The following is a 19,778-nucleotide window of genomic DNA, read 5'->3' on the forward strand; positions in this document are numbered from 1 at the left end:
GTTTGTGGGTATTTAGAATTTGGAAGGACCAGTGACATAAATAGTGGCAGAAGCGTCTACCAGAAAAGTTTGATGATACTGTGAGGTGGCTGTTAACATATGTGAAGTCTTTAAGGAGATAGAAAGAAACGTACCTCTTCTTCCATAGTGAAAGGCAAGGGCATAATTTGTAGGATGTTGATGGTATAGCTACAGCGTTAGTAAAAAAAAAATAAATAAAATAAAATAAAAATAAAAAATAAAATAAACTGGCAAAACGGGGAAGACTTGGATGAGAAGAGACCATATAATTAAACAAACTAGAAGAGTAGCTTTAATACATCGCTTTGGGGGGAGAATCAGATACTTGTTATACAGTCATAACAAACACACCAACACCTAGCAAGCTTCTCTGCTTTATGATCTCAAACCAAGGAGAAGGCCGGTGCCTTTTCCGCCTTCCTTTCCACCTTCACCGCCGGGAATATATGTGACATTGGGGTTTGAAGCAAGTGTCTGGGCAATATCTCTGCTGGCTTCGATTCTTCGGATTTGGATCAGACCGTCACCGGCTTTAGCAACGGCCTTGCTGATGATATCGGCACTTTCTGCCTCTCCCTCGGCACGGATAACGTTGGCTTGTCTCTCCTGCTCAGCTCGCTCGACGATGAAGCGGGCTCTTTCGGCATCTTGCTGTGCAATCTGCTTCTGCTCAACGGCCTTGGTGAATTCACGGCCAAAAGTCATATGAGTGATGGAGACGTCCTCAAGGGCAATGTTGAACTCCTTGGCACGTCGAAGAAGGTCGGTACGAATGCGGTTTGACACAGCTTCTCTCTGGGTGATCAGCTCTGCGGCATCAAATTGTGCGACGATGGACTTAAGAACTTCGTTTCCGATGGATGGGAGAACCCTCTCATCGTAATCTTGTCCAAGTTGCTATAGCAGTTCGATATTAGCAATTCTGCCATTGCCTACATGAGTTTATGTAGCGGATATTCCACCCACCTGATATATAGCAGGTAGCTTTTGAACCTCAGGCCTATGTAGCACTCTGAGTGTCAGGCTGACCATCTGCAAATCCTTACTTCCGGTTGTTGTAGAGATGTTCCTGGGCTTCGTCCTGACATCATAGATAATGCTCTTCTGTAGCCATGGAATAAGGAAATGTGTTCCCTCGTTGACAACCTTTTCCTTCACACCAGTGAGTCTGTCAAAGATAACTGCGCGGTATCCTCCCTTCACATCGTACATTGAGGCTTGGACAAAGGAAACGCCAACAGCAGCCGGAATGGCATATTTGTAGAGAGCCGACAGAGAGTTCGCCATGGTGAATATGTTCTGCTCTAACCGGGTGTTCAAGGCTGGTGTCTGTATCTCGTTCGCAATGGGTCGGCAAATTGTCTCTTCGCGCAGAGCTTTGGAGGTTTTCGATTTGATATCCTCACCATGCCCGAAACGGCCTAGCGCCGACGCAGAACATGTCCAACTTCTTCGCCAACACCGGAAGCACAACTTCGCTCTGGCTTCAACCTATCGACCAGATCTGCCAATTGACGACCGCAGCGGCCGGGATTTCTGAGCTTTTACCTTCCCTTCCTATCGTTCAATTCCTTTGTCGACATCATGGGTGGTCATCTCGACCCAAAGCATGGAGTGTAAGTGCATTTCACCACCACTGGTTCCGAGACCGTCGACATCGTCAGGACTCAGCCATCACTTTCAAGGCGGTTTGGGAGATGGCCAGGCGCGCATAGTGGACAGATATGCTGACAACTGGCTATAGGTTCCTCGGTGGATGGGGTAACTTGGGTATGTCCTGCCTCCCTTCACGTTCCGTACATCAGCCGTGTCCCGCTTTCACAAACCCCGGGACCGATGCCCTGCGATTTCACTCGATACCGGCCTATTGCGCTACTCGATACCCAGGCAGCTAATGTTTTTTGTCGAACATCAGGTGTTCCTACCCCAATGAAGGGTATCACTACCTACTCTCTCTCTCAGAACCGTCAGCGACCCGCCGCTGGTATGCTCTACAATGCCTTCTTCAACACCTACAGACGAGCCAAGGCACAGGTCCTCTACGTTCTTCCCCCATTCATTGCTGCCTACGCCCTCATGGACTGGGCCACCAAGAAGTATGTCTAGTCTTTTCATTTTTCTTTCTTTCCTTTTTTTTTTTTCTTTTACACCACTGAATAGACTATGGGTATTTGTGTACCAAGTGAGCGATGCTAATGATGAATACAGGAACGAGTATCTCATGTCCAAGCCAGGCCGTCTTGCCCACGGTGGTGATGAGGAGTAAATTTACGAAGAGTACCAATTAGAGGAAGACTCAAAATTACGGGTTGGTGATTGCGCTGTATAGTACTTAGAAAGCAATTGATATCTATATACACTTGGCCCTTATTTCTCTGCTATTCAGTAGCGCTTGTAACGAAACATTAATCAACTTGACAAATAGAAATAAATATGTTTGTCATCGATAAAAAAGAAGTAGAAAAAAATATGTTTGTCATCGATAAAAAAGAAGTAGAAAAAAAAAAGAAACAGAATGACCAAACTGAGGCTCGATCTCAGGACCTTGTCGGTGTTAACGACACGTGATAACCAACTACACCATTCGGCCGTTTCATTGTTGAAGGCGAAGACACTGCACCGCCTTTTTAGGGCCGCAAATATGGAGATTTCCGCTTCTGGTTTAGCGCCGGTAGGTTTTGAGTTTTCGAGACAAGCAGCTTTTTTTTTTTTTTTTTTGGAGATCGTGAAAATATAGAAAATTAAAGACGGCTGCTTTTCGCTACTATCAGAGTGCCATCTACAAGACCCCCTGACACGATACGGATACGCTGTTTAGCGGAGTTAGGACGGGAAGAGGCGTGCTAGGCTTATATCTCACACAATGGCCAAGGATCGAAGCGATAAGGAGAAGAAAGAGAAGAAGGAGAAGAAGCGATCGGAGACCGATGGTGTGCACAAAAAGTCCAAGAAGGAGAAGAAGAATGTAGACCTTCTCGAGAAAGCTGTGGAGCAGGAATTGGCCTCCAGGACGCCAGATGCCGATGCTGTCATGGTCAATGGCGATGGTAGCGAAGAGCGCCCTCTCGGAGCTTTGGTGCCTTTCGCAAACCCGCTCGCAGAGGACAAGGTCGCGAAGAAGGTGTTGAAGAGCGTAAAGAAGGGTGAGTTCTCCCGTTGCACTATTATTGCTCCTGTTCATGTAGAATCATATGGCGCTGACCGCTATTTTGCGAAATTTTAGCTGCTGGAAGCAAGGCCCTAAAACGAGGAGTAAAGGAAGTTGTCAAAGCCGTCAGAAAATCTCCAACCCCTTCAGCGAATGCAGCAATCACCACGCCATCTGCCATTGTTGTACTTGCTGCCGATATATCTCCAATGGATGTGATATCCCACATTCCAGTTCTTTGCGAAGACCATGGAATCCCTTACATCTATGTCTCCTCCAGAGCCGAGCTTGGAAACGCCGGTGCTACAAAACGGCCAACCAGTGTCGTGATGGTCCTTCCAAAGGGAGGAAAGAACAAGAAAAAGGACGAGAAAGAATCCGATGATAAGAAAGAGGACTACTCAGCAGTATACGATGAGCTAGTCAAAGTTGTCCAGAAGGAGACCAAGAAGGTCAAAATATAGAGAGTTATCTATACCACTCCCTATCTTCTCCTTTTACCTCTCTAACGGCATGATCCACCCACCATTCACCCGTCTCTCCTTGGACGCACGTGTTAGACACACCTCTCTTCGTTCCGTGCTCGTTATTTCATCTCCATGGCAATCTTCTGCATCCTGGCAATGGATTTTGGACTTGTGTTCAAATTTGAGGGGAATATGGGCTTGTTTTTGTTTGGCTTCCCTCGGATTGGTTCTTCCTACAACTTCCCTTGACTCTTCCGTACTCTTTTCTTTTATGTTCCATGGCGTCTATGTGTGTTTTATGGTGTACCATGAGGATGGAATTAAAAATCTTTTATTCACTTTACTGACAATACGTTCCCTATAATACCAATATTCATATTTTGTCACAGTAGAGCTGTGTTGCTAACTTTACAGAGGCAAGAAAGACATTGTTGAATCACACCTCATGCATCTTCTTCAGACCCAAGCACGTTATATGATGCTCCGGTCTTCCTTTCGCTTCCTCCCATAAGATCCGGACCTCCTTTAGATATTGGCCCTGGAGCATTCTGTGCGCTCATAGTGCCAATCTCCTTTTCCGCCTGCAGACCTGGATCCTTCTTAGACCCAATATCAGCATTGAAGCTCGCATTCCGTGCAGGGTCATCTCCAAATCCACCTTCTTTCAGGTTCTTGCCTTTCGGTTTTGAAGCCTGCCCACTACCAAGCACTGGATCGACGTAATGGGGGGCAGTGTTCAATGATGAACCTGAGCCATCTCCTTGTCCTGAGCCAGGAGCGCCTGAAGAAGCTCCTGATGTCTCATTACTACCCTGGCCCTGACTCTGCCTTTCTCGCTGCTGTTGTTCGTCTCCAAGAGATTTTGTCTGCCCCTGACTTTGGGCCTGGGTCTGAGAGCGTCCCTCTCCCCATTCGGCTTCAGCTAGGCGAGCCTCCGCATCTGGAGCTGCTTGAAGCTTCGATGCACTGGAAGTGTCTGTATTTGCAAGCGTGGAATGGCTACCCTTTACCCCCAGAGGCTGGCTATTCTTATTCTCCCCAAACTTTCCCTGTTCTCGTACTGACTCGGCGGCGAGTGAGTCGGAGGCAACTGGACCAGCAGATTCGTTTTTCACGCCACCGTTGCGGAATGGATTGGCCATGATGATTTTTTGGATGTATACTATTTATGTTAGGATATTGTATGGTGAGATGAATGTATGTTGGTAGTAGGTGAATACCCATATGCTTTAAATACCATCTCTTTCTACGGAGTACTATGAATGTGTGATGGATGCAAGAGCTGACATCATCATGACGTTGATAGAAAATTTTACCTCGAGGGACAAGTATAATTCCTTGTTTGTAATTCAATCTGAGGCACTACTGAAGTTCATGTACTCAATGCCAGCTGATTTCCTCGTCCAAATAACGTACACAGAACGGATTGTGGTGACGTAACTAAACACCGGCAAGCGATAGTTACGAGCACCCATCAGATCACAACGTTGCTCCCTGCCACGAAGCCCACCTAGAAGCATACTCAGCCTCGGCCCTAATCCTGTTGAGTATCGGATCAAACTCCCTCATACATTCTATGGCTTCCTTTAACGACGGGTCTTCACTTTTCTCGCGCTGGGAGGCCAATTCTTGAACTGCTGCTCTGGCTGTATTATGCTGAACGGCGTAAGTAGCACCTTTGCCACGTTTCACAATGAACAATAACTCGCCAATTTCCCTTTTTGAGGCCAGATCCTGCAGATTTGTTGATGAAACCAGCTCTCGCATAGATGGATCTAGGACGGACTTTATTATCCAGGGCTGTGTTATCCAAGGCTGTGTTGTGCAGTAGAGAGACACGGACGCGTTGGAGTCAGTGCCATCGCGTTCCTCAATCAAAGATTGCCAAGTAACTGTTGGCTGTTGTGTTTCCATTGCATCTGGAGCTGCCATGGCGACGACTTTTTTAAACGCATCCGCATTTAACGATGGGACAATAATTCGTAATTCTTTCCAACCATTACCAAACTTCACGAATCCGTCAACAAGGTCATAACACGACTTCGTTCCATAGACAGTAAGTGTATCCAGCCGAAGACCGGGTATCAGATTAAACCTATATGCAATCGAAGATTCTGGTATTTCGGACAGAAGCCAGGTGAAAGAGGCCAATCTAAGCTCCACATGACGGATCCTTGAACGAATCTGCAGATGTAATCGATTAAAGTGACAGACCGAGTAATCAGGGTGATCAGTAGAGAATTTAACGTTCCCAAAGAATAAAGCACCCGCTTCACGAAATATTTGGCGGCAGGTACGAAGGATCGCTAGCGGGTCGTATTTCGGGCCATATCTGTCTGTAAAGAACATTCCAGCTGGGCGAGGGTCTCCGAGATAAATTGTGACTGACATGAAGTAGAACATGTAGATTTTCAGGCGAAGCTCAAGCGGGAGAGATAACAACATGCTGACGTGCTTCCTCGCATGGGTAAATACGACTGGCTGTTGAAGCAACCACATGGCTGCGGGCTGCTATGATAGCAGCAGAATAGCTTTTCTGGGGAATATTCGAAGTTCGGTCAGGATTTGGATACTTGAGAGAACTGGCAGATGCCAAAAGTGCGGTTCTCGGCTATTTATATAAGGTAGGAAGATGTGAGTGAGTCGTAGGACGGCAATCCATGATGATTCACTGTTTGCGTTGCATGGCCTAGCAACCAGGACACGCTTCTTATGACTGTGAATAACAAAGCTAGCATGCTGCCTTTGTCAAGATAAAGGGCATTCATTCTAGGATAACGGTGTATAGTGAATATAAGTCCATTGGACTTTCTATTTGTGGGTATATTCTAGCAATAGTTTATGGTGAACCATAATACCAGTACACGTTGTTGATGAGTAGAGGGTCAATTTTGATAACAACATAGTCATTATCTGCAGCGTAAGCCATAGTACTAGGGCGTGGGCGTTGATGTTTGTAGACGTTGTTGTTGAGCCGAAGTTGATGTCTTGAAGTAAGAAACTAGCTACGAGTGCCAAGACTTCGAGACTTTTGTGCCGCGAAAGCATTCAAACCGCCAACGTCAAGCAAAAAGCCACCACAAAACGCGCACGCAACTGTCATGCCTCGCGATCCGCTAATTGGGCTTGTTGGAAAGCCATCTTCTGGAAAATCAACTACATTAAACAGGTACCAACCCCCCCCGAGCAAAATGGGACCAGTGAAAAGTTCACTGTGAGATAGAAATGTCTGACATGCTAGCGGGGCAGCTTAACAGATGCTTCATCCAAAGTTGGTATGTATTTCGAAATCGCAAGAAATGCTTCCGTAATGATTTAGAAACTGATAGAGTCATACGCTGGCACCAGGGAATTTTCCGTATGTTAATCCGTCCTCTATCTTTCGTCTCACTGGGAGCTAACCAGTGTATCCTGCTGCGCATTAGATTCACGACGATTGACCCGCAGCGCGCTATTGGATATCTACAAGTAGACTGCGCATGCAGCCGCTATAATCTACAGGACCGATGTAAGCCCAATTATGGCGGATGCCACGAGGGCCGTAGGTCGGTGCCGATTGAACTCCTAGATGTTGCTGGTCTTGTGCCGGGAGCCCACGAAGGAAAAGGCCTTGGAAATAAGTTCTTAGATGACCTGCGGCACGCAGACGCATTGATACATGTGGTTGATGTCAGCGGGACAACTGATGCTGAAGGTAGGTGTTTGGTACTCTGGGACAATTAACGGGTAGAAAACTAAGGTCGAGGACAGGGAAGGTCACCAGAGGGTACGACCCGTCCCAGGATATTGTTTGGTTAAAATCCGAAATCGTTAGATGGATAGAAGGGAATCTAATGGATAAATGGTATTTCTCAGTCCTCGTTAATCTATACACGCGGGTGGAATGCTTACTCGCTCTAATAGGGGTTCGATCAAGAGAAAACATATTGCAACAAGTACGTATGGGACTTAGTGATACTCCCTTCTACCTAGTAGCCTGTTATACCCTGACATAGTGATAGAGTCCACTGCTGTCGAGACTTTGCAAACACAATTTTCGGGGTATGGAAGTACATCGAAGATTGTTGCAAGATGCCTTGACCGAATAAATTTGAAAGAGCCGCTGGAAGAGTGGTCAAACGAGACTATCTCGAAAGTTGTCGTTGCTTTTATTGACGAAAAATTTCCGACTGTTATCGCACTTAATAAAATCGACCACCCGGATTCAGATAAGGCATGTTCGCTTCCCCTAGCCCCCTTTCCGTGCTGAGGGTATCATCAAGTGTTCCCATTACTGACATTTGAATTCCAGAATATTAGCAAGATCGCCAAACAGGAAGATCCTAAATCAATTGTCCTCTGCTCTGCCATCTCCGAGGTATTTCTACGGAAGTTGACAAAACAAGGGTATATTAAATATATAGAAGGGAGCGAATTTGTGGACACACGGGAAGACCTGATAGAAATGGGCGACCCTGATGGCGGAGGCCTGAAGGAAATGGATGAAAAGCTAAAGAAGTAAGTAATCCCCCCTCATATGCCCAACATTTTTTCACCGGTTCTCACCGATTCCTTGCAGTCGGGTTGAGAATTTGAAAGATCTCGTTCTCTATCGATTTGGGTCTACTGGGGTCGTACAGGTGCTCTCGCGCGCTGCTGAACTACTAGGGCTGGTCCCAGTTTTCCCGGTACGAAATGTTCACACGTTTGCATCTGGTGCGACAGGAAATGCGGTATTCAGAGACTGTGTTCTAGTCAACAAGTATGCCTATCAAATCCGCTATTTTAAAATTTTCAAAGCTAATTTTGCCTTGGTATTAGGAATAGTACAGTGGGGGATGTAGCCAGGAAGGTCATGGGAGATGTTCCTATTGCCTTTGTAGAAGGCGCGGAGGGGACGAGGATCTCCGAAGACGAAATTGTTTCAATCGGAAGACATGACGTGAGTACCCCTGATTCATATTGAAACTAACGGAACCAACACTGACTGCTGCTACCAGATACTGAGCTTCAAAGTTGGTAGATGATCTGCAAGGCGTTCAATCAAGTGCTCGGAAATTAGTTCTGTTGGGCACAATTTTGCTGCCATGTAATATGATGTTCAACATCTAGACCGGGAATATCTCCAGATCCTCTGATTTCTGCTCCCGGTGGACCATACTTATGCACCCTTCTGCGCCACTCACGAATGCAAATATCAGCCACCCACCCTCAGTGAATATTGAAACAGGAATTGGCATCCTATTAGTACTGACCTCGCCCCGTTCGTCCGTCATTCCAATTACCGGTTTCGGTGCCTTGGGAAATTCCTCCTCTGTTTTGCATGTTGACTTCTGCTGGTCCCTCTCTGTCGTGGATTGGCTTTTCGACAAGTCATGTAAGCCTTTCTTTTCCTCTTTCTCCTTAAGGCCCGACCTAGTGGCTTCAGTTTGCGGATCCGTGGTGTCCCCTTTCTTCACGCGGTTCACACTTTGGTCCTCGGCGCCAGAGCCACGCCAACTACTCAGGTGGGCGGTGGGGAAATTGGGGCAAAACCATTCTCTGGGTGCAGGGCGAAGCCGTACGGTAGTCCGAGATTGTATCGCAGGAAGAGACGATAATATCCTTTTGAACGACATTATAATATCGAGTTACCAATGTCACGGCCAACAAAGCAAAACGATTGAATTCATTGGAAGAAGCCGCAGCAGCCGCAGCAGCAGCAGCAGCAACAAAGCGCAAGTTTTGTAGTATATAGCCAGAACTGGCCATGACATCATCACCACTCTCGGCGTCGGAAAAAGTTGACAAGATAAGGCTGCTGGAAATCTCCGAGTTTCTACCGTCGTCCAACGAGAGCAGTAGGATTTTCAAGTGGTTATCTTGATTCACCGTATAATTGAATGGTTCTTGTTCATTCTGGCTGGCCAACCATCTCCTGCCTGGGGACCTTGCTATGGTGGCGACATCACTGTACTTACACTTTTCCTGAACGGAGTCCTCCGTGCTAAAATATCTGTCATTTCAACAACTCAGCCTAGCAGGCGTGCTTAAGTTGCTCAGGCGGCCAGCTGTATGACACACTGCACGGTTTCGACTCGCTACCAACGCAGCGAGTACTCCGTACTGGAGGGTGAGCGCTGCTTGGTATACTCCTAGCTGCAGCTCAGGGCAGCATTGGAATCCCACTCAAAACTGTAACTAACTCGACGGGGTAATCTCGACGCCCTGGGATAGCACTGTCTGCTATAGCCAGATGCTCTCCACCCTTAAAGGGGAGCATCTTATAGACCAGGAAGCGGTCGATGGTCGTGTGGATGCTGCAACTAGTTAAGTATGTTTTTTTTGCACTTAAGTCTGCACGTCCTAACTAAGGCTACTAAGGCTGCTTCGATCGTGCCTTGCCCCTGACTAAGCAGCGACTTCCTTGCTATCAGGTCGCTCCACCCATAAAATAACATCCCTACGTCATATCAGACTTATTTACACGACGTGCTATCGTTGTTGATGTTTACATTTTGCTCACTGATTGCGCTACCCGCTGGATAGTCGAGGAGTGATCTGCTGATCGGCTGCTGCGTGGGTATTTACATTGCTAGTTAACCGTCTTGCGATTATCCGATGAGAGCTTGATCGTCCCCCTACTTTTTGCTAACTAATTAACTAGTAGTTAGTTGAACTGGCGCCTTAACTACCGTGTCCTCAAGCATTCCGAGGGGTTGGAAAAGAAAAAAAGCACCCAGGGAAAGGAGATAGCCTGTAAGAGCCTTGACTGCATGTACATACGTGCTGAACTTATAATAATAGTATTAATAACAAGATATAGACTTCTTACATCAGAAATCCATTGCAGGAAAGCAAGAATCAAAATAATAATGAAGAGACAGTATCTCCCGGTGGATGCGCTCCAGGCATGGGCAAGACTCAACAGCGTTACTTTCCATGGTGTTGAGATTAAGCAGCCTCCTTATGACGGTGAGGATATCGACAAGGGCTCGGCTGTGCTTGCAATTGGCTCTCCTGATAGTCAGGAACCTATTTTGGACGAGCCAGGCCTCGAGCCAGAGATACTCATGAAAGTCCCGCCCGATCTAATCCTCTCCCAGGAAAGAGTGGAAACTCATGCAAAGTCTGACAAGCACCTAAAGGATGTCTTGGACGCAGTCGGTGATTTTGGGAAGGTTAGTGCCCTTGCGCTTCCGGTTGTCCTTGTTTCAATAAGCTAGATTTGCATAGCTATATACATCAAATGCATGCATGGATTAATTAGGACAGTTAGGCTAATATTTCTTATAGGGATCTAGAGGTGCGATAATGATATTCTTGTTGCTCCAAATCACGCATTCAAGCGTAGGAAAGGGGGAACAGGTGGGTATTTCATCCCCATGGACAGAGTACATCAAGTTTTTCCCAGCGGTCTACGAGCTACCTACGTTCTATACGCTGGAAGAACGCGAGCTACTACGGGGAACCTCCCTGGAGCCTGCCCTAGATACAAAGATACAATCTCTCGCCCGGGAATTCGACCATTTACGAGATAGCACGTTTAACATCCCGTGGTGTCAGAGGGAGTGGTGGCATCCTGAGACAGGACAGCTCGAGTTCGACGACTGGAAAGTGGTCGACGCAATGTATAGATCTCGTGCTATGGAGTTGCCAGGAACAGGTAATGCAATGGTACCTTGCATTGATATGGCAAACCACGTGGCTGGGAATAAGACCGTAGCTCTGTATGAGACAGACCACGATGGCAACGCCGTGCTACAGCTGCGGTGGGGTCAACGACTTAAGGAAGGAGAAGAGGTTACAATCACGTAGGTTTTGGTTCTTGAAGCCAAAGAATACTCAAGAGGATCGCCACAGGGGGGTAGGGAGAAGTAACTGACCGTTGAACAGATATGGGGACCGCAAGGGGGCATCAGAAATGATATTCTCCTACGGGTTCTTAGACCAAGGTTTGAAGAGTGCTCAACAACTCCTCCTTGATCTCGATATCCCTGATGACGACCCACTTAAGCCACCAAAAAGGGCTGTATGCGAGGACGGCCCTGGGGTTCGTATTTTCGATGCGGGAGACGACCACGACCAAGAGACGGCTTGGCACAGCGATTTTGTCTGGTGGATTTGCGTCAACGAGGAGGATGGATTGGAATTCCGGGTGTTACAGACCAACGATGGGGGAAGAGACCTGCGGGTATTTTGGAAGAAAGAAGAAATAACCGGGGCTCGAAAACTTGGGCAATTTTTGTCAGAGGATCCCAGATGGGATATCTTTCAGCTGCGAGCAGTGGTGATAATCCAGGAACGTGTTGCAAACCAACTTACTCTGTTGCAAGCAGCCACAGAATATGTCAGGGGGCTAGCAGATAAGGTGGATGATGTGCTTATTCGAAGGTCCGTTTGGGATACGGCCATGAAGTTTCGGTCTCTCGAGGAGAACCTTCTCACGAAAAGCAATCGCGATCTAGATGAAAAGGTTGGCTCCAGTCCCCATTTTACATATTCTTTTTTGGTACTTGACACGTGTGAAAATGCTAATTCGGCCGCCGGTTACTTTCGCAGAAGCTAGAGTTGCTTGAATCAAGAACGGTTCAGGCCTACCTTAATTCGCAGTGTTCTTCTGCTGACATTGATGAGGATTTCTCCTAAGGCAGCCAATTATCAGGCAGCCCTTGAGGTCATCCATGCGAGATATTTCCGTATGGAATATTTTAGCGTCCCGTTTATTGGGCATTTTCGTTTTTCCAGGCGTAGCTTGGCGTGTTCGATGGGATATTCCAGAAAGCTAGTATTCGTCAATTAATAGCGAATAGGAAATACATAGTTAGGGGGCTTTGTCTGGACGATACAGACAGATCTCACCGTTAGCCTAATTTGGTGCGAAGTTCCTGTTCGTATGTAAAATGAGGATGCAAGTTTAGCCTGTGCCTGTAGTACTCCACACTAACCAAAACGGAAAAGGACGACCTCTTAACTCAAAAGCGGGTGAATTTGAGCGGGTATTTATATCTGGGAAAACGAGAGGATATTCTTCAGTCCGTGCCCGTGGAGAAGCACGTTTCGCGTGATTCCTTAGATCTACTTAACTAGCCTCTTTAGAAAGTGTTCCGTGAACGGCGCATTTTCCTTATAAGGGGTGGCGGGCTGTCGACGAGACAAGAATCCATCCTGGCTGTTTGGCCTAAGTGCTCCTCCATGCTTGTTGTTTAGGGATTCGCGGTCCTAATAGCTATTTTTTCGAGGTGTCTCCAGTGGCATTTTTGACCTTCCCCTGAAGGTGCGATAGCCCTATGATCTGGTTGGCTCATAAGAAAAATCAAGGGTCTCCAACCTCTCCTGCGCTGCCCAATTATGGGGATAATGGACCGTTTCCGACACGGTTGAACTTAAAATCAGGCGAGCAAATATTAGTGTAGGTGAGATTCAGCCTTGAACAACACCAGCAAGGTCCTTTAGGCCCTTGGTTGGGGAGGTGATCCATCAAATTCCAGTTTTCCCCAATCCTCCTTCTTTCTCTTTCATCTTCATTCACTCTAACGCTGTGCATACACTGTACTCAGTGAGGTTGTACAAGAGTACACCTGCTGCGTAACGCAGCAACTCGATGTCAAAGAGGGAGGCTCAGTTAAGCCGAGGGAAGGAGCCAAACCTTGCGATGCCCGTGATAAATGCAAGGAAGTCTTGCGTCTAGAATGGCGCACGAACCGTGCAGATCGCTCTGCAGCCGTTGTTTGTCTGGCGTCTGGCATAATTATAATAAGTTGGGAAGCCGATGCCGGTAACTCGGTGTCTTGGCTGGGAGTGTATCTGTATATCGAAAATGTCCCAGAGACAGAGCGTTGGATTCTGCTCAACAAGATCGTTGCTCCCTGCCTTAGCTCGGGCATAGCCCTACTTTTCCGGGAAATATCTGTGGTCCTCGTTATTTTATGGGGATTTGCCGCGGGAAAGCAAAAGAACGGTAGGAGCGCCACTGCGGATGATAGACAGGGCCCGTGGCTCGACTAAGGTAGCGCCGAAAAAGAACGGTTAAGCTCTCGTGTCGTTGGTAAAACAGGGGAAGACCCAATGTTCTAGGGAAGATTGAGATGATTCCGGGCCTGGTTCGATATATGGAGACTGATAATGTCTTTTTCTGCAAGTCGCAAAGGTTAAGGGAAAAGGGTTCCCAAAAAGGTTAAAAAATCAAGAAATGTGGACATCTCTGTTACTAGTTGAAAGTTGGAAGCTTGCTTTATGACGAAAGGTCATGGAGGGACTGTGCAGGCAGAATGAAGTTTCTCCATCAAACAGAGACGAGCTTAACGAGAGGGCTCTCCGCTCATGCATCGGAGCAGGGCAGGATCAGGCTAAGGCGTGGCTGATATTCGCACGATTCTTTTCTTTTTCTCTGGCTCTCCCCTCTCCTCTTCAGGAACTTGGGAGCCCTTTTCTTATGTTGCCATCCCCATTTCTTCATGGTCTTGTACGCTCGCTCCTCCACCATCATCGACCCACGATGAAAGTCCCTCCTCGTGGTTTCAAGAGAGACATGGCTCCAAGCCGTGGCTCCAGGCCCGTGGCCATGCCACATGAAGCCACTGTAACTGCAACGGTCGATGGTAGTACCAACAGTGTTTCAGTGAGCGTGACAGCTCTTGCATCTGATGGAGTGTAGGGAAGAACTCCAGGTCTGGTCAGGTCTTGTGTTGTGCTTGCAAGGGATGCTGCAAGGAAGGTCAGATCATCAGATCCAGAAAAGGACGGCAGAGGGCTGAGTTGCGGCCAGGCATCGTGACTTTCTCGTCTTCGGGTCTGTTTTACTCCTCCCCTCGTTGTCGTTTTCTGTTAGCTTTGGGTCTTGCTTTTAGTCCCGAGTCCCTCCCGGTGGATATTCGATGTTGGAAGTTTCGACGTTGCCGAGCCGCGCAGAGACTCCGTTCGCCCGAGGTCTTGGCAGATATGCTGTCCCCGAGGTCACTCGAGCCCTGACGGAGAAGATGAACATTTTGGAGTGAGGAGGATGATGTCGACGTCGGTAGTAGCAGTGGTGGTGGCTGTGGGTGCGATAATGACAAGAAATTGAAGTTGAGTTAAGGTGTTCAAGGAGACGAAAAGGGGGATGGCCAAATCGGGAAAAGAAGACGACAAGGAGTCAGTTGGAGCAAGAAAAGATACAAAATTAACTATAAAAATAAAAATAAATAGGAAAAATAAAAAATTAAGGAAATCGAAAAAGCAAATAAAAAGGAAGATTGAACTAGGTTCACCTAGAGAGAGCTCGGGTTTTTGTTAACCATGGATGACTGAGTATACTGGGGGGGGGGTGAGGAGACGATCTTCAATGCGTCTTAACTGGCCATCCTAACGCTTTTGCCAGACTTTGCAAGTGTTAAAAAGACATATACTTATCTCTGGGGGCGGATCTGCTCCTGTCTAATTAGCCCTCTAGATCCTTATATATGATTTTTGCATTTCCTTCAATCAAGAGAGAGAACTAGGAATAGTGGAAGCGTACCTACTTAAAAAAACCCCTCACGATGGCTGAGGAGCCATAACACACATCCTTGCTCATCGTTGAACTACTTCCTCCAGCAAGACCAAGATATACAAGGACCAAAGGGGGCTGGACTCTTCTTCCTTAGTCTGCCTACCTGTCCCTCAAGAAACAAAAGGATCGATCCTCCCCTAGTTCATCTTATTGATCTCGGAATACCTACCGGTGTTCGAATTCCAACAACGATCGAAAGTGTGAAATCAAGAGGGTAGCTAGCATGCCAGGCATCTTACCCATGAAGGTCATCAAGGTCGGGAGTAATTCACAGAGCAGAGTTGCCCAGGCCTGTGACCGGTGTCGGAGCAAGAAGATACGATGTGATGGTATACGGCCATCATGCTCGCAGTGCACAAACGTCGGCTTCGAATGCAAGACGAGTGATAAGCTTAGCAGAAGGGCGTTTCCCCGTGGATATACCGAGTCCCTGGAGGACAGAGTCCGGTCCCTGGAAGCTGAAGTACGGGAACTCAAGTCTCTATTGGATGAGAAAGACGAGAGGATAGATGTCCTGACAAGGCTCCAATCGTTCTCTCTCTCATCTCAAAAGGCAACTTCTTCCCCAGTGTCGAACATCTCAACCTCACCTGCCGGATATTATCCACGGCCGCCTCAGGCATCACGGAATGAGGGCGAAGATCTCATATATGTTCAGCAGTCGGCACGCTCCATTTCAAAGCCGGCAGACGACACATCCTTCACTGGACATTCAAGCACACGGTCTTTCATAGGTAAACCAAGCTTTCCTCCTTACCCTGCCTTTGTAAGGGGTGTGTGTGCATTATCCGACTAACATGTTTGGTCGATAGACTCGTTTTCTGTTCGACTTGAAAGGAGCGGCAAGTCACCAACCACTGCATTGGCAGACGCCCTGCTTTGTGCGCCATCGTTGAATGCACGACGGCACGAGGATATCACTCCATCCAACATTCTCCCCCGCCTGGTGTCGGATAGGCTATTGAACATTTTCTTCCAAGAATGGGCACCACTATACCCGATTGTCCACCGTCCAGAAATCCTGAAGTTATACAGTCGATATACGACCAACCCGGACTCCATTGAAGCAGACCACCATGCGTTTGCACAGTTGAACTTGATTTTCGGCATTGCTGCCATCTCATCCACGGTACACTTAAGCTTGGGTAACCCCCCTTGTTGAATCGAACATGTTTGAGCTAACCTTTCGCCTTCATCACAGTCTCGTGTGCCACAAGATCCTCTTTTCTTCGAACGACATTGGATACCGAAGTTGAAGATGCTTGCAAATGACATTTCACTGACCACGTTGCAGTGCTATGTTCTTGCTCAAGTATATTATTCCATCAAGGCAGATTACCGAAGCCTCCTGCACTACAGGGGCCTTGGTGTTTCGATCTGTCTTCAATTGGGCCTTCACCACAGCCAAGAGAGATTCTCCCTGAACCCGCTGGTAAGCGAAACGCGGAAGAGGGTATTCTGGTGTCAATATACTCTTGACCGGTAAGATCTCACCATTGCAAATGTCCAGAAAACTGAGCCAGACACGTCGTTCTAACGATTCTGAACGTGTAGATTCGGAGCTGCCTTCACAGGGCTGCCGGTGTTATTAGCTGAATCGGACATCTCAACAGAGTATCCGGCAGACGTCGACGATGAAAATGTCACGGAAACGGGCTTCGTTCCAACCATCCCAGAGGAGTCGACGAGGATGTCATCCGCTCTGGCTCTGTTCTCTGCCTCACGTATCCTCCATCGGGTGTTGGAGGACCTCTATCCTTCTCCTGCAGGATATGAGATCTCCCTCTCCACGGTCCATTCGCTGGCAGAAAATCTGGACGAGTGGTTGAAGAATCTCCCTGCCCACCTCCAGCTCACATTCCTCCTCGACAAGCCCAATGCCTCAGTTGCAAGCAGTCGATCAATATTGCTGGTAAGTTGTAATAGAGCGACCTCTCAAAGGCGCTGGCTGGTTGTCATTGAAAGGGCGCGCAGAAGCTAACCAGCCTCCGGCACTAGTCAACTGTCTATTACTTCATTCGAACCCTGATCCGCCGGCCAGCGGTCTCCTTCGGCTCGTCCGACAGCTCATCACCATCCATGCTGTCCCTTGTGGACTCAGCTAAACACATTATCCAACTCCTCCGGCTGCTCGAGGACCGACGAATGAGCCTTTCGCTATGCATGAACAAACGCGAACTGATTCTGATTTCTGGTCTTGGCCTGCTCTGGCAGAACCTCCAGCTTGGCCGGGATAGCAAGTTGGTTAAAGATGCTCAGAAGAGTCTGACAGCTACCGTCTCTTTACTGGAGAATGAGTCTATTGAGGCTGCACTGGAGTTTACGTCTTTGATAAATCTAGTGTCGGATTCTGACCGGCCAATGCCCGACCGAGCAGCCAGCGGCGGTGTTCAGGAATTCGTGTCGAAGCTGAAGAGATCCCGCCTGTCCTTCTCCTCTGAACCTGGTGTGTCAACGCCAATGAGGGATGACCTTCGCAAGGCAAACATGAGGCCATCCTCACCCAGAATGTCACGAAGCGTTCGGTCGTCAAGCTCTCATAGCAGCAGCTCCTATGACCAGCGAGACCAGATGCAACACCACCAGGTCCATCCAGGCATGCACTCTGGCCAATCTAATCTTGGCTATGTTCCCCTTCAGGTTAAGAAGGATAATAAGAAACAGATGCAGCCAGGATATAACCCTCAGGTGGGGATGACCGAATGGGACCATGCTCTCAATGACATTGATGGCGGACATGGCAATATATTCCCCGGAATATACAGCGGCGGCGAGTGCGGACAGGCTCCGGGTGCATTCAATACCCTCCCCTCGAACTATCCACCATCTCAACAGTCGACACCAGCACTGGGCATGCCCGTCCTACACTCTTCTCCCGATAGTATGCAAGGATGGCCACAAGAATCATGGACCACGGCTCCCAGAACAGCTATACCACGCAGCCATCCGCATACCAGCCACAATGGCGCCAATCCAGCGAATGGGGGCACTCCAGCGGAATCCCCATCGGCATATAATGATGGCAGGGGCATGGACATGAGAGATCAGCACATGGCTCAGGGTCACTCGAACACCCATGAAGGGAGTAATGGCCACATCCACACCTGTGCACCACCATTGAACCCGTTTGAAGCTATGGTTATGCCTCATAACCTCGACTCAATGCAGGGAACCACCAACTTCAATGTCTCTGTCACAAGTGGCTGGGGTCAGCATTCCGTGATGTAAGGCAGTACTCCGTACTTTCCTCCAGCCATCCAGCCGGCCTCTTCTTTTTTCGCGCGTTAGACTGGGGAAGGCAAGAAAAAAAAAAAGAGAAAAGAAATAAAAAAAAGAAAAACAGCGGCGCATCCTTAAATAATAATCATACGCCCGGAGTATATATATTTATATACGTTGGGCATCACCAATTTACTAGATTATTTTCTAGTTAATGGTTTCTGGTGCGGTTTGGGTCTTCGACAGTTGGGTCTTGGGGTGTTTTGTCAGAGTTAATTGTTGTGGTTTTGCTTGCTTTTGGCATTATTCGTTTCGCGTGCTTCTTTCTTCCCCTGCTATCGTCTGTAATAATAGCAAGCATAAATCTATAGTTGAGGTAGTTAGTTAACAGAGCGTAGTAACTTATTCCAGAGGCAGGCCAGGAATAACTACTGCGGAATGGCACAGAGTCCACTGCTCTGCTTTCATCCAGCTCGTCCTTTTGATATATTTCCTAGTAAATCACGGAGTTAGACACCTAAGCCCGCAATTGAGTTGTATGTAAATGACTCGCGGTAAATCGCAGGTCAGCCATTGGATACGGATACATGTGCATTGCATATTATGCACGGGAATTCCCTAAACATGAGCTGCTCCATGGACGGCTCCTTTGAAGTTCACCCGTTCAAAGATCTGTACTCCGTACGGAATCGCCAACGCCAGAGACTGCTTGATGTCAGCCCATGTCAAAGAGATGAAGAGCATCATCAGCCCACATTTAGCCAATGAATCTCCAGTCTCTCTGCACCTGGGAATTCCGGTTGGTCGGAGCAAGGTAGAAAGATGGGTCAGGGATAAAGGGGCCCCCTGTTCTTCATGTGGGACTGGGGCGCTATAACGGTGCATACATGACTAGCCGGAGCATGTATGACGTCGCTGACCGCTGGCACCCTAGCTCATCGACAACTAGTTACCCGTATAAAAGAAATATGCTCCGTTACAAGGAGAAGCCATGTTGGAGGTTGAGTGAAGAGGACAACGCACACAAGCAGAGGACAGGATGAGGGCTCGGCGAAGGCTCGATATGATTGACTGCGGCTTCAGCTCCGAGTTGGACGAACAAGCTGTGCATGTCAAGTGCATACAGCTAGCATACTAATAAGGAATATGCAATTGGCAATGCCAGATATCCCACTCGTGGGCACGAAACTGGCTGTCCCAGCGGTGGTCTTCTGGTGGACTGGTAGCCGCCACTCAAACGTCTCGCAGCCTCCCAACAGCTCCCTTTCTCTCTGCGTATCTGTCTTTGTCTGTCTCGTCTAATAATAATAAAATATATCTCGTCTTGACTCACTCTTCGACGGCCCCTGACCGCATTCCCTTATTTGACCATCCCGGCCGATAGTTAGGCTCATCATCGCGGTCGGTTATACAGGAGAACTTACTTACACGCTGG

The 19,778-nt window shown here is 47.8% G+C and overlaps 9 protein-coding genes and 1 non-coding gene across 10 annotated transcripts; 5 read left to right on the forward strand and 5 right to left on the reverse strand.

Annotated features, from left to right (window-relative positions):
* Positions 1 to 396: 396 nt before the first annotated feature.
* Positions 397 to 1,308, reverse strand: ARB_01754 (uncharacterized protein; the record flags this gene model as incomplete). The annotated part of the gene is made up of 2 exons (XM_003011953.1): positions 397 to 918; positions 988 to 1,308. 2 exons carry the CDS (start codon positions 1,306 to 1,308, stop codon positions 397 to 399), a joined length of 843 nt encoding a protein of 280 aa, XP_003011999.1.
* A 549-nt stretch (positions 1,309 to 1,857) lies between these two features.
* ARB_01755 (uncharacterized protein) lies at positions 1,858 to 2,287 on the forward strand (the record flags this gene model as incomplete). Its single annotated transcript, XM_003011954.1, has 2 exons — positions 1,858 to 2,117; positions 2,182 to 2,287. The coding sequence occupies 2 exons, from the start codon at positions 1,858 to 1,860 to the stop codon at positions 2,285 to 2,287; spliced, it is 366 nt and encodes a 121-aa protein (XP_003012000.1).
* Positions 2,288 to 2,537: 250 nt separating this feature from the next.
* Positions 2,538 to 2,611, reverse strand: ARB_01756. Its single transcript has one exon. It is a non-coding gene; the product is annotated as a tRNA-Val (tRNA).
* A 273-nt stretch (positions 2,612 to 2,884) lies between these two features.
* On the forward strand, positions 2,885 to 3,633 carry ARB_01757 (uncharacterized protein; the record flags this gene model as incomplete). Its single annotated transcript, XM_003011955.1, has 2 exons — positions 2,885 to 3,164; positions 3,245 to 3,633. 2 exons carry the CDS (start codon positions 2,885 to 2,887, stop codon positions 3,631 to 3,633), a joined length of 669 nt encoding a protein of 222 aa, XP_003012001.1.
* A 446-nt stretch (positions 3,634 to 4,079) lies between these two features.
* ARB_01758 (uncharacterized protein) lies at positions 4,080 to 4,778 on the reverse strand (the record flags this gene model as incomplete). Its single annotated transcript, XM_003011956.1, has 1 exon — positions 4,080 to 4,778. The coding sequence occupies one exon, from the start codon at positions 4,776 to 4,778 to the stop codon at positions 4,080 to 4,082; it is 699 nt and encodes a 232-aa protein (XP_003012002.1).
* A 337-nt stretch (positions 4,779 to 5,115) lies between these two features.
* On the reverse strand, positions 5,116 to 6,081 carry ARB_01759 (uncharacterized protein; the record flags this gene model as incomplete). Its single annotated transcript, XM_003011957.1, has 1 exon — positions 5,116 to 6,081. The coding sequence occupies one exon, from the start codon at positions 6,079 to 6,081 to the stop codon at positions 5,116 to 5,118; it is 966 nt and encodes a 321-aa protein (XP_003012003.1).
* A 1,438-nt stretch (positions 6,082 to 7,519) lies between these two features.
* On the forward strand, positions 7,520 to 8,137 carry ARB_01760 (GTP binding protein; the record flags this gene model as incomplete). The annotated part of the gene is made up of 3 exons (XM_003011958.1): positions 7,520 to 7,571; positions 7,632 to 7,853; positions 7,899 to 8,137. 3 exons carry the CDS (start codon positions 7,520 to 7,522, stop codon positions 8,135 to 8,137), a joined length of 513 nt encoding a protein of 170 aa, XP_003012004.1.
* Positions 8,138 to 8,723: 586 nt separating this feature from the next.
* ARB_01761 (uncharacterized protein) lies at positions 8,724 to 9,877 on the reverse strand (the record flags this gene model as incomplete). The annotated part of the gene is made up of 3 exons (XM_003011959.1): positions 8,724 to 9,114; positions 9,266 to 9,601; positions 9,801 to 9,877. 3 exons carry the CDS (start codon positions 9,875 to 9,877, stop codon positions 8,724 to 8,726), a joined length of 804 nt encoding a protein of 267 aa, XP_003012005.1.
* Positions 9,878 to 10,469: 592 nt separating this feature from the next.
* Positions 10,470 to 12,243, forward strand: ARB_01762 (uncharacterized protein; the record flags this gene model as incomplete). The annotated part of the gene is made up of 4 exons (XM_003011960.1): positions 10,470 to 10,775; positions 10,891 to 11,408; positions 11,491 to 12,106; positions 12,157 to 12,243. 4 exons carry the CDS (start codon positions 10,470 to 10,472, stop codon positions 12,241 to 12,243), a joined length of 1,527 nt encoding a protein of 508 aa, XP_003012006.1.
* A 3,104-nt stretch (positions 12,244 to 15,347) lies between these two features.
* ARB_01763 (C6 transcription factor, putative) lies at positions 15,348 to 18,352 on the forward strand (the record flags this gene model as incomplete). Its single annotated transcript, XM_003011961.1, has 5 exons — positions 15,348 to 15,897; positions 15,937 to 16,253; positions 16,326 to 16,606; positions 16,679 to 17,036; positions 17,123 to 18,352. The coding sequence occupies 5 exons, from the start codon at positions 15,348 to 15,350 to the stop codon at positions 18,350 to 18,352; spliced, it is 2,736 nt and encodes a 911-aa protein (XP_003012007.1).
* Positions 18,353 to 19,778: the final 1,426 nt, after the last annotated feature.

This window comes from Trichophyton benhamiae, assembly GCF_000151125.1.
Source record: "Trichophyton benhamiae CBS 112371 chromosome Unknown contig00269.3, whole genome shotgun sequence".
NCBI classification, from domain to species: domain Eukaryota; kingdom Fungi; phylum Ascomycota; class Eurotiomycetes; order Onygenales; family Arthrodermataceae; genus Trichophyton; species Trichophyton benhamiae.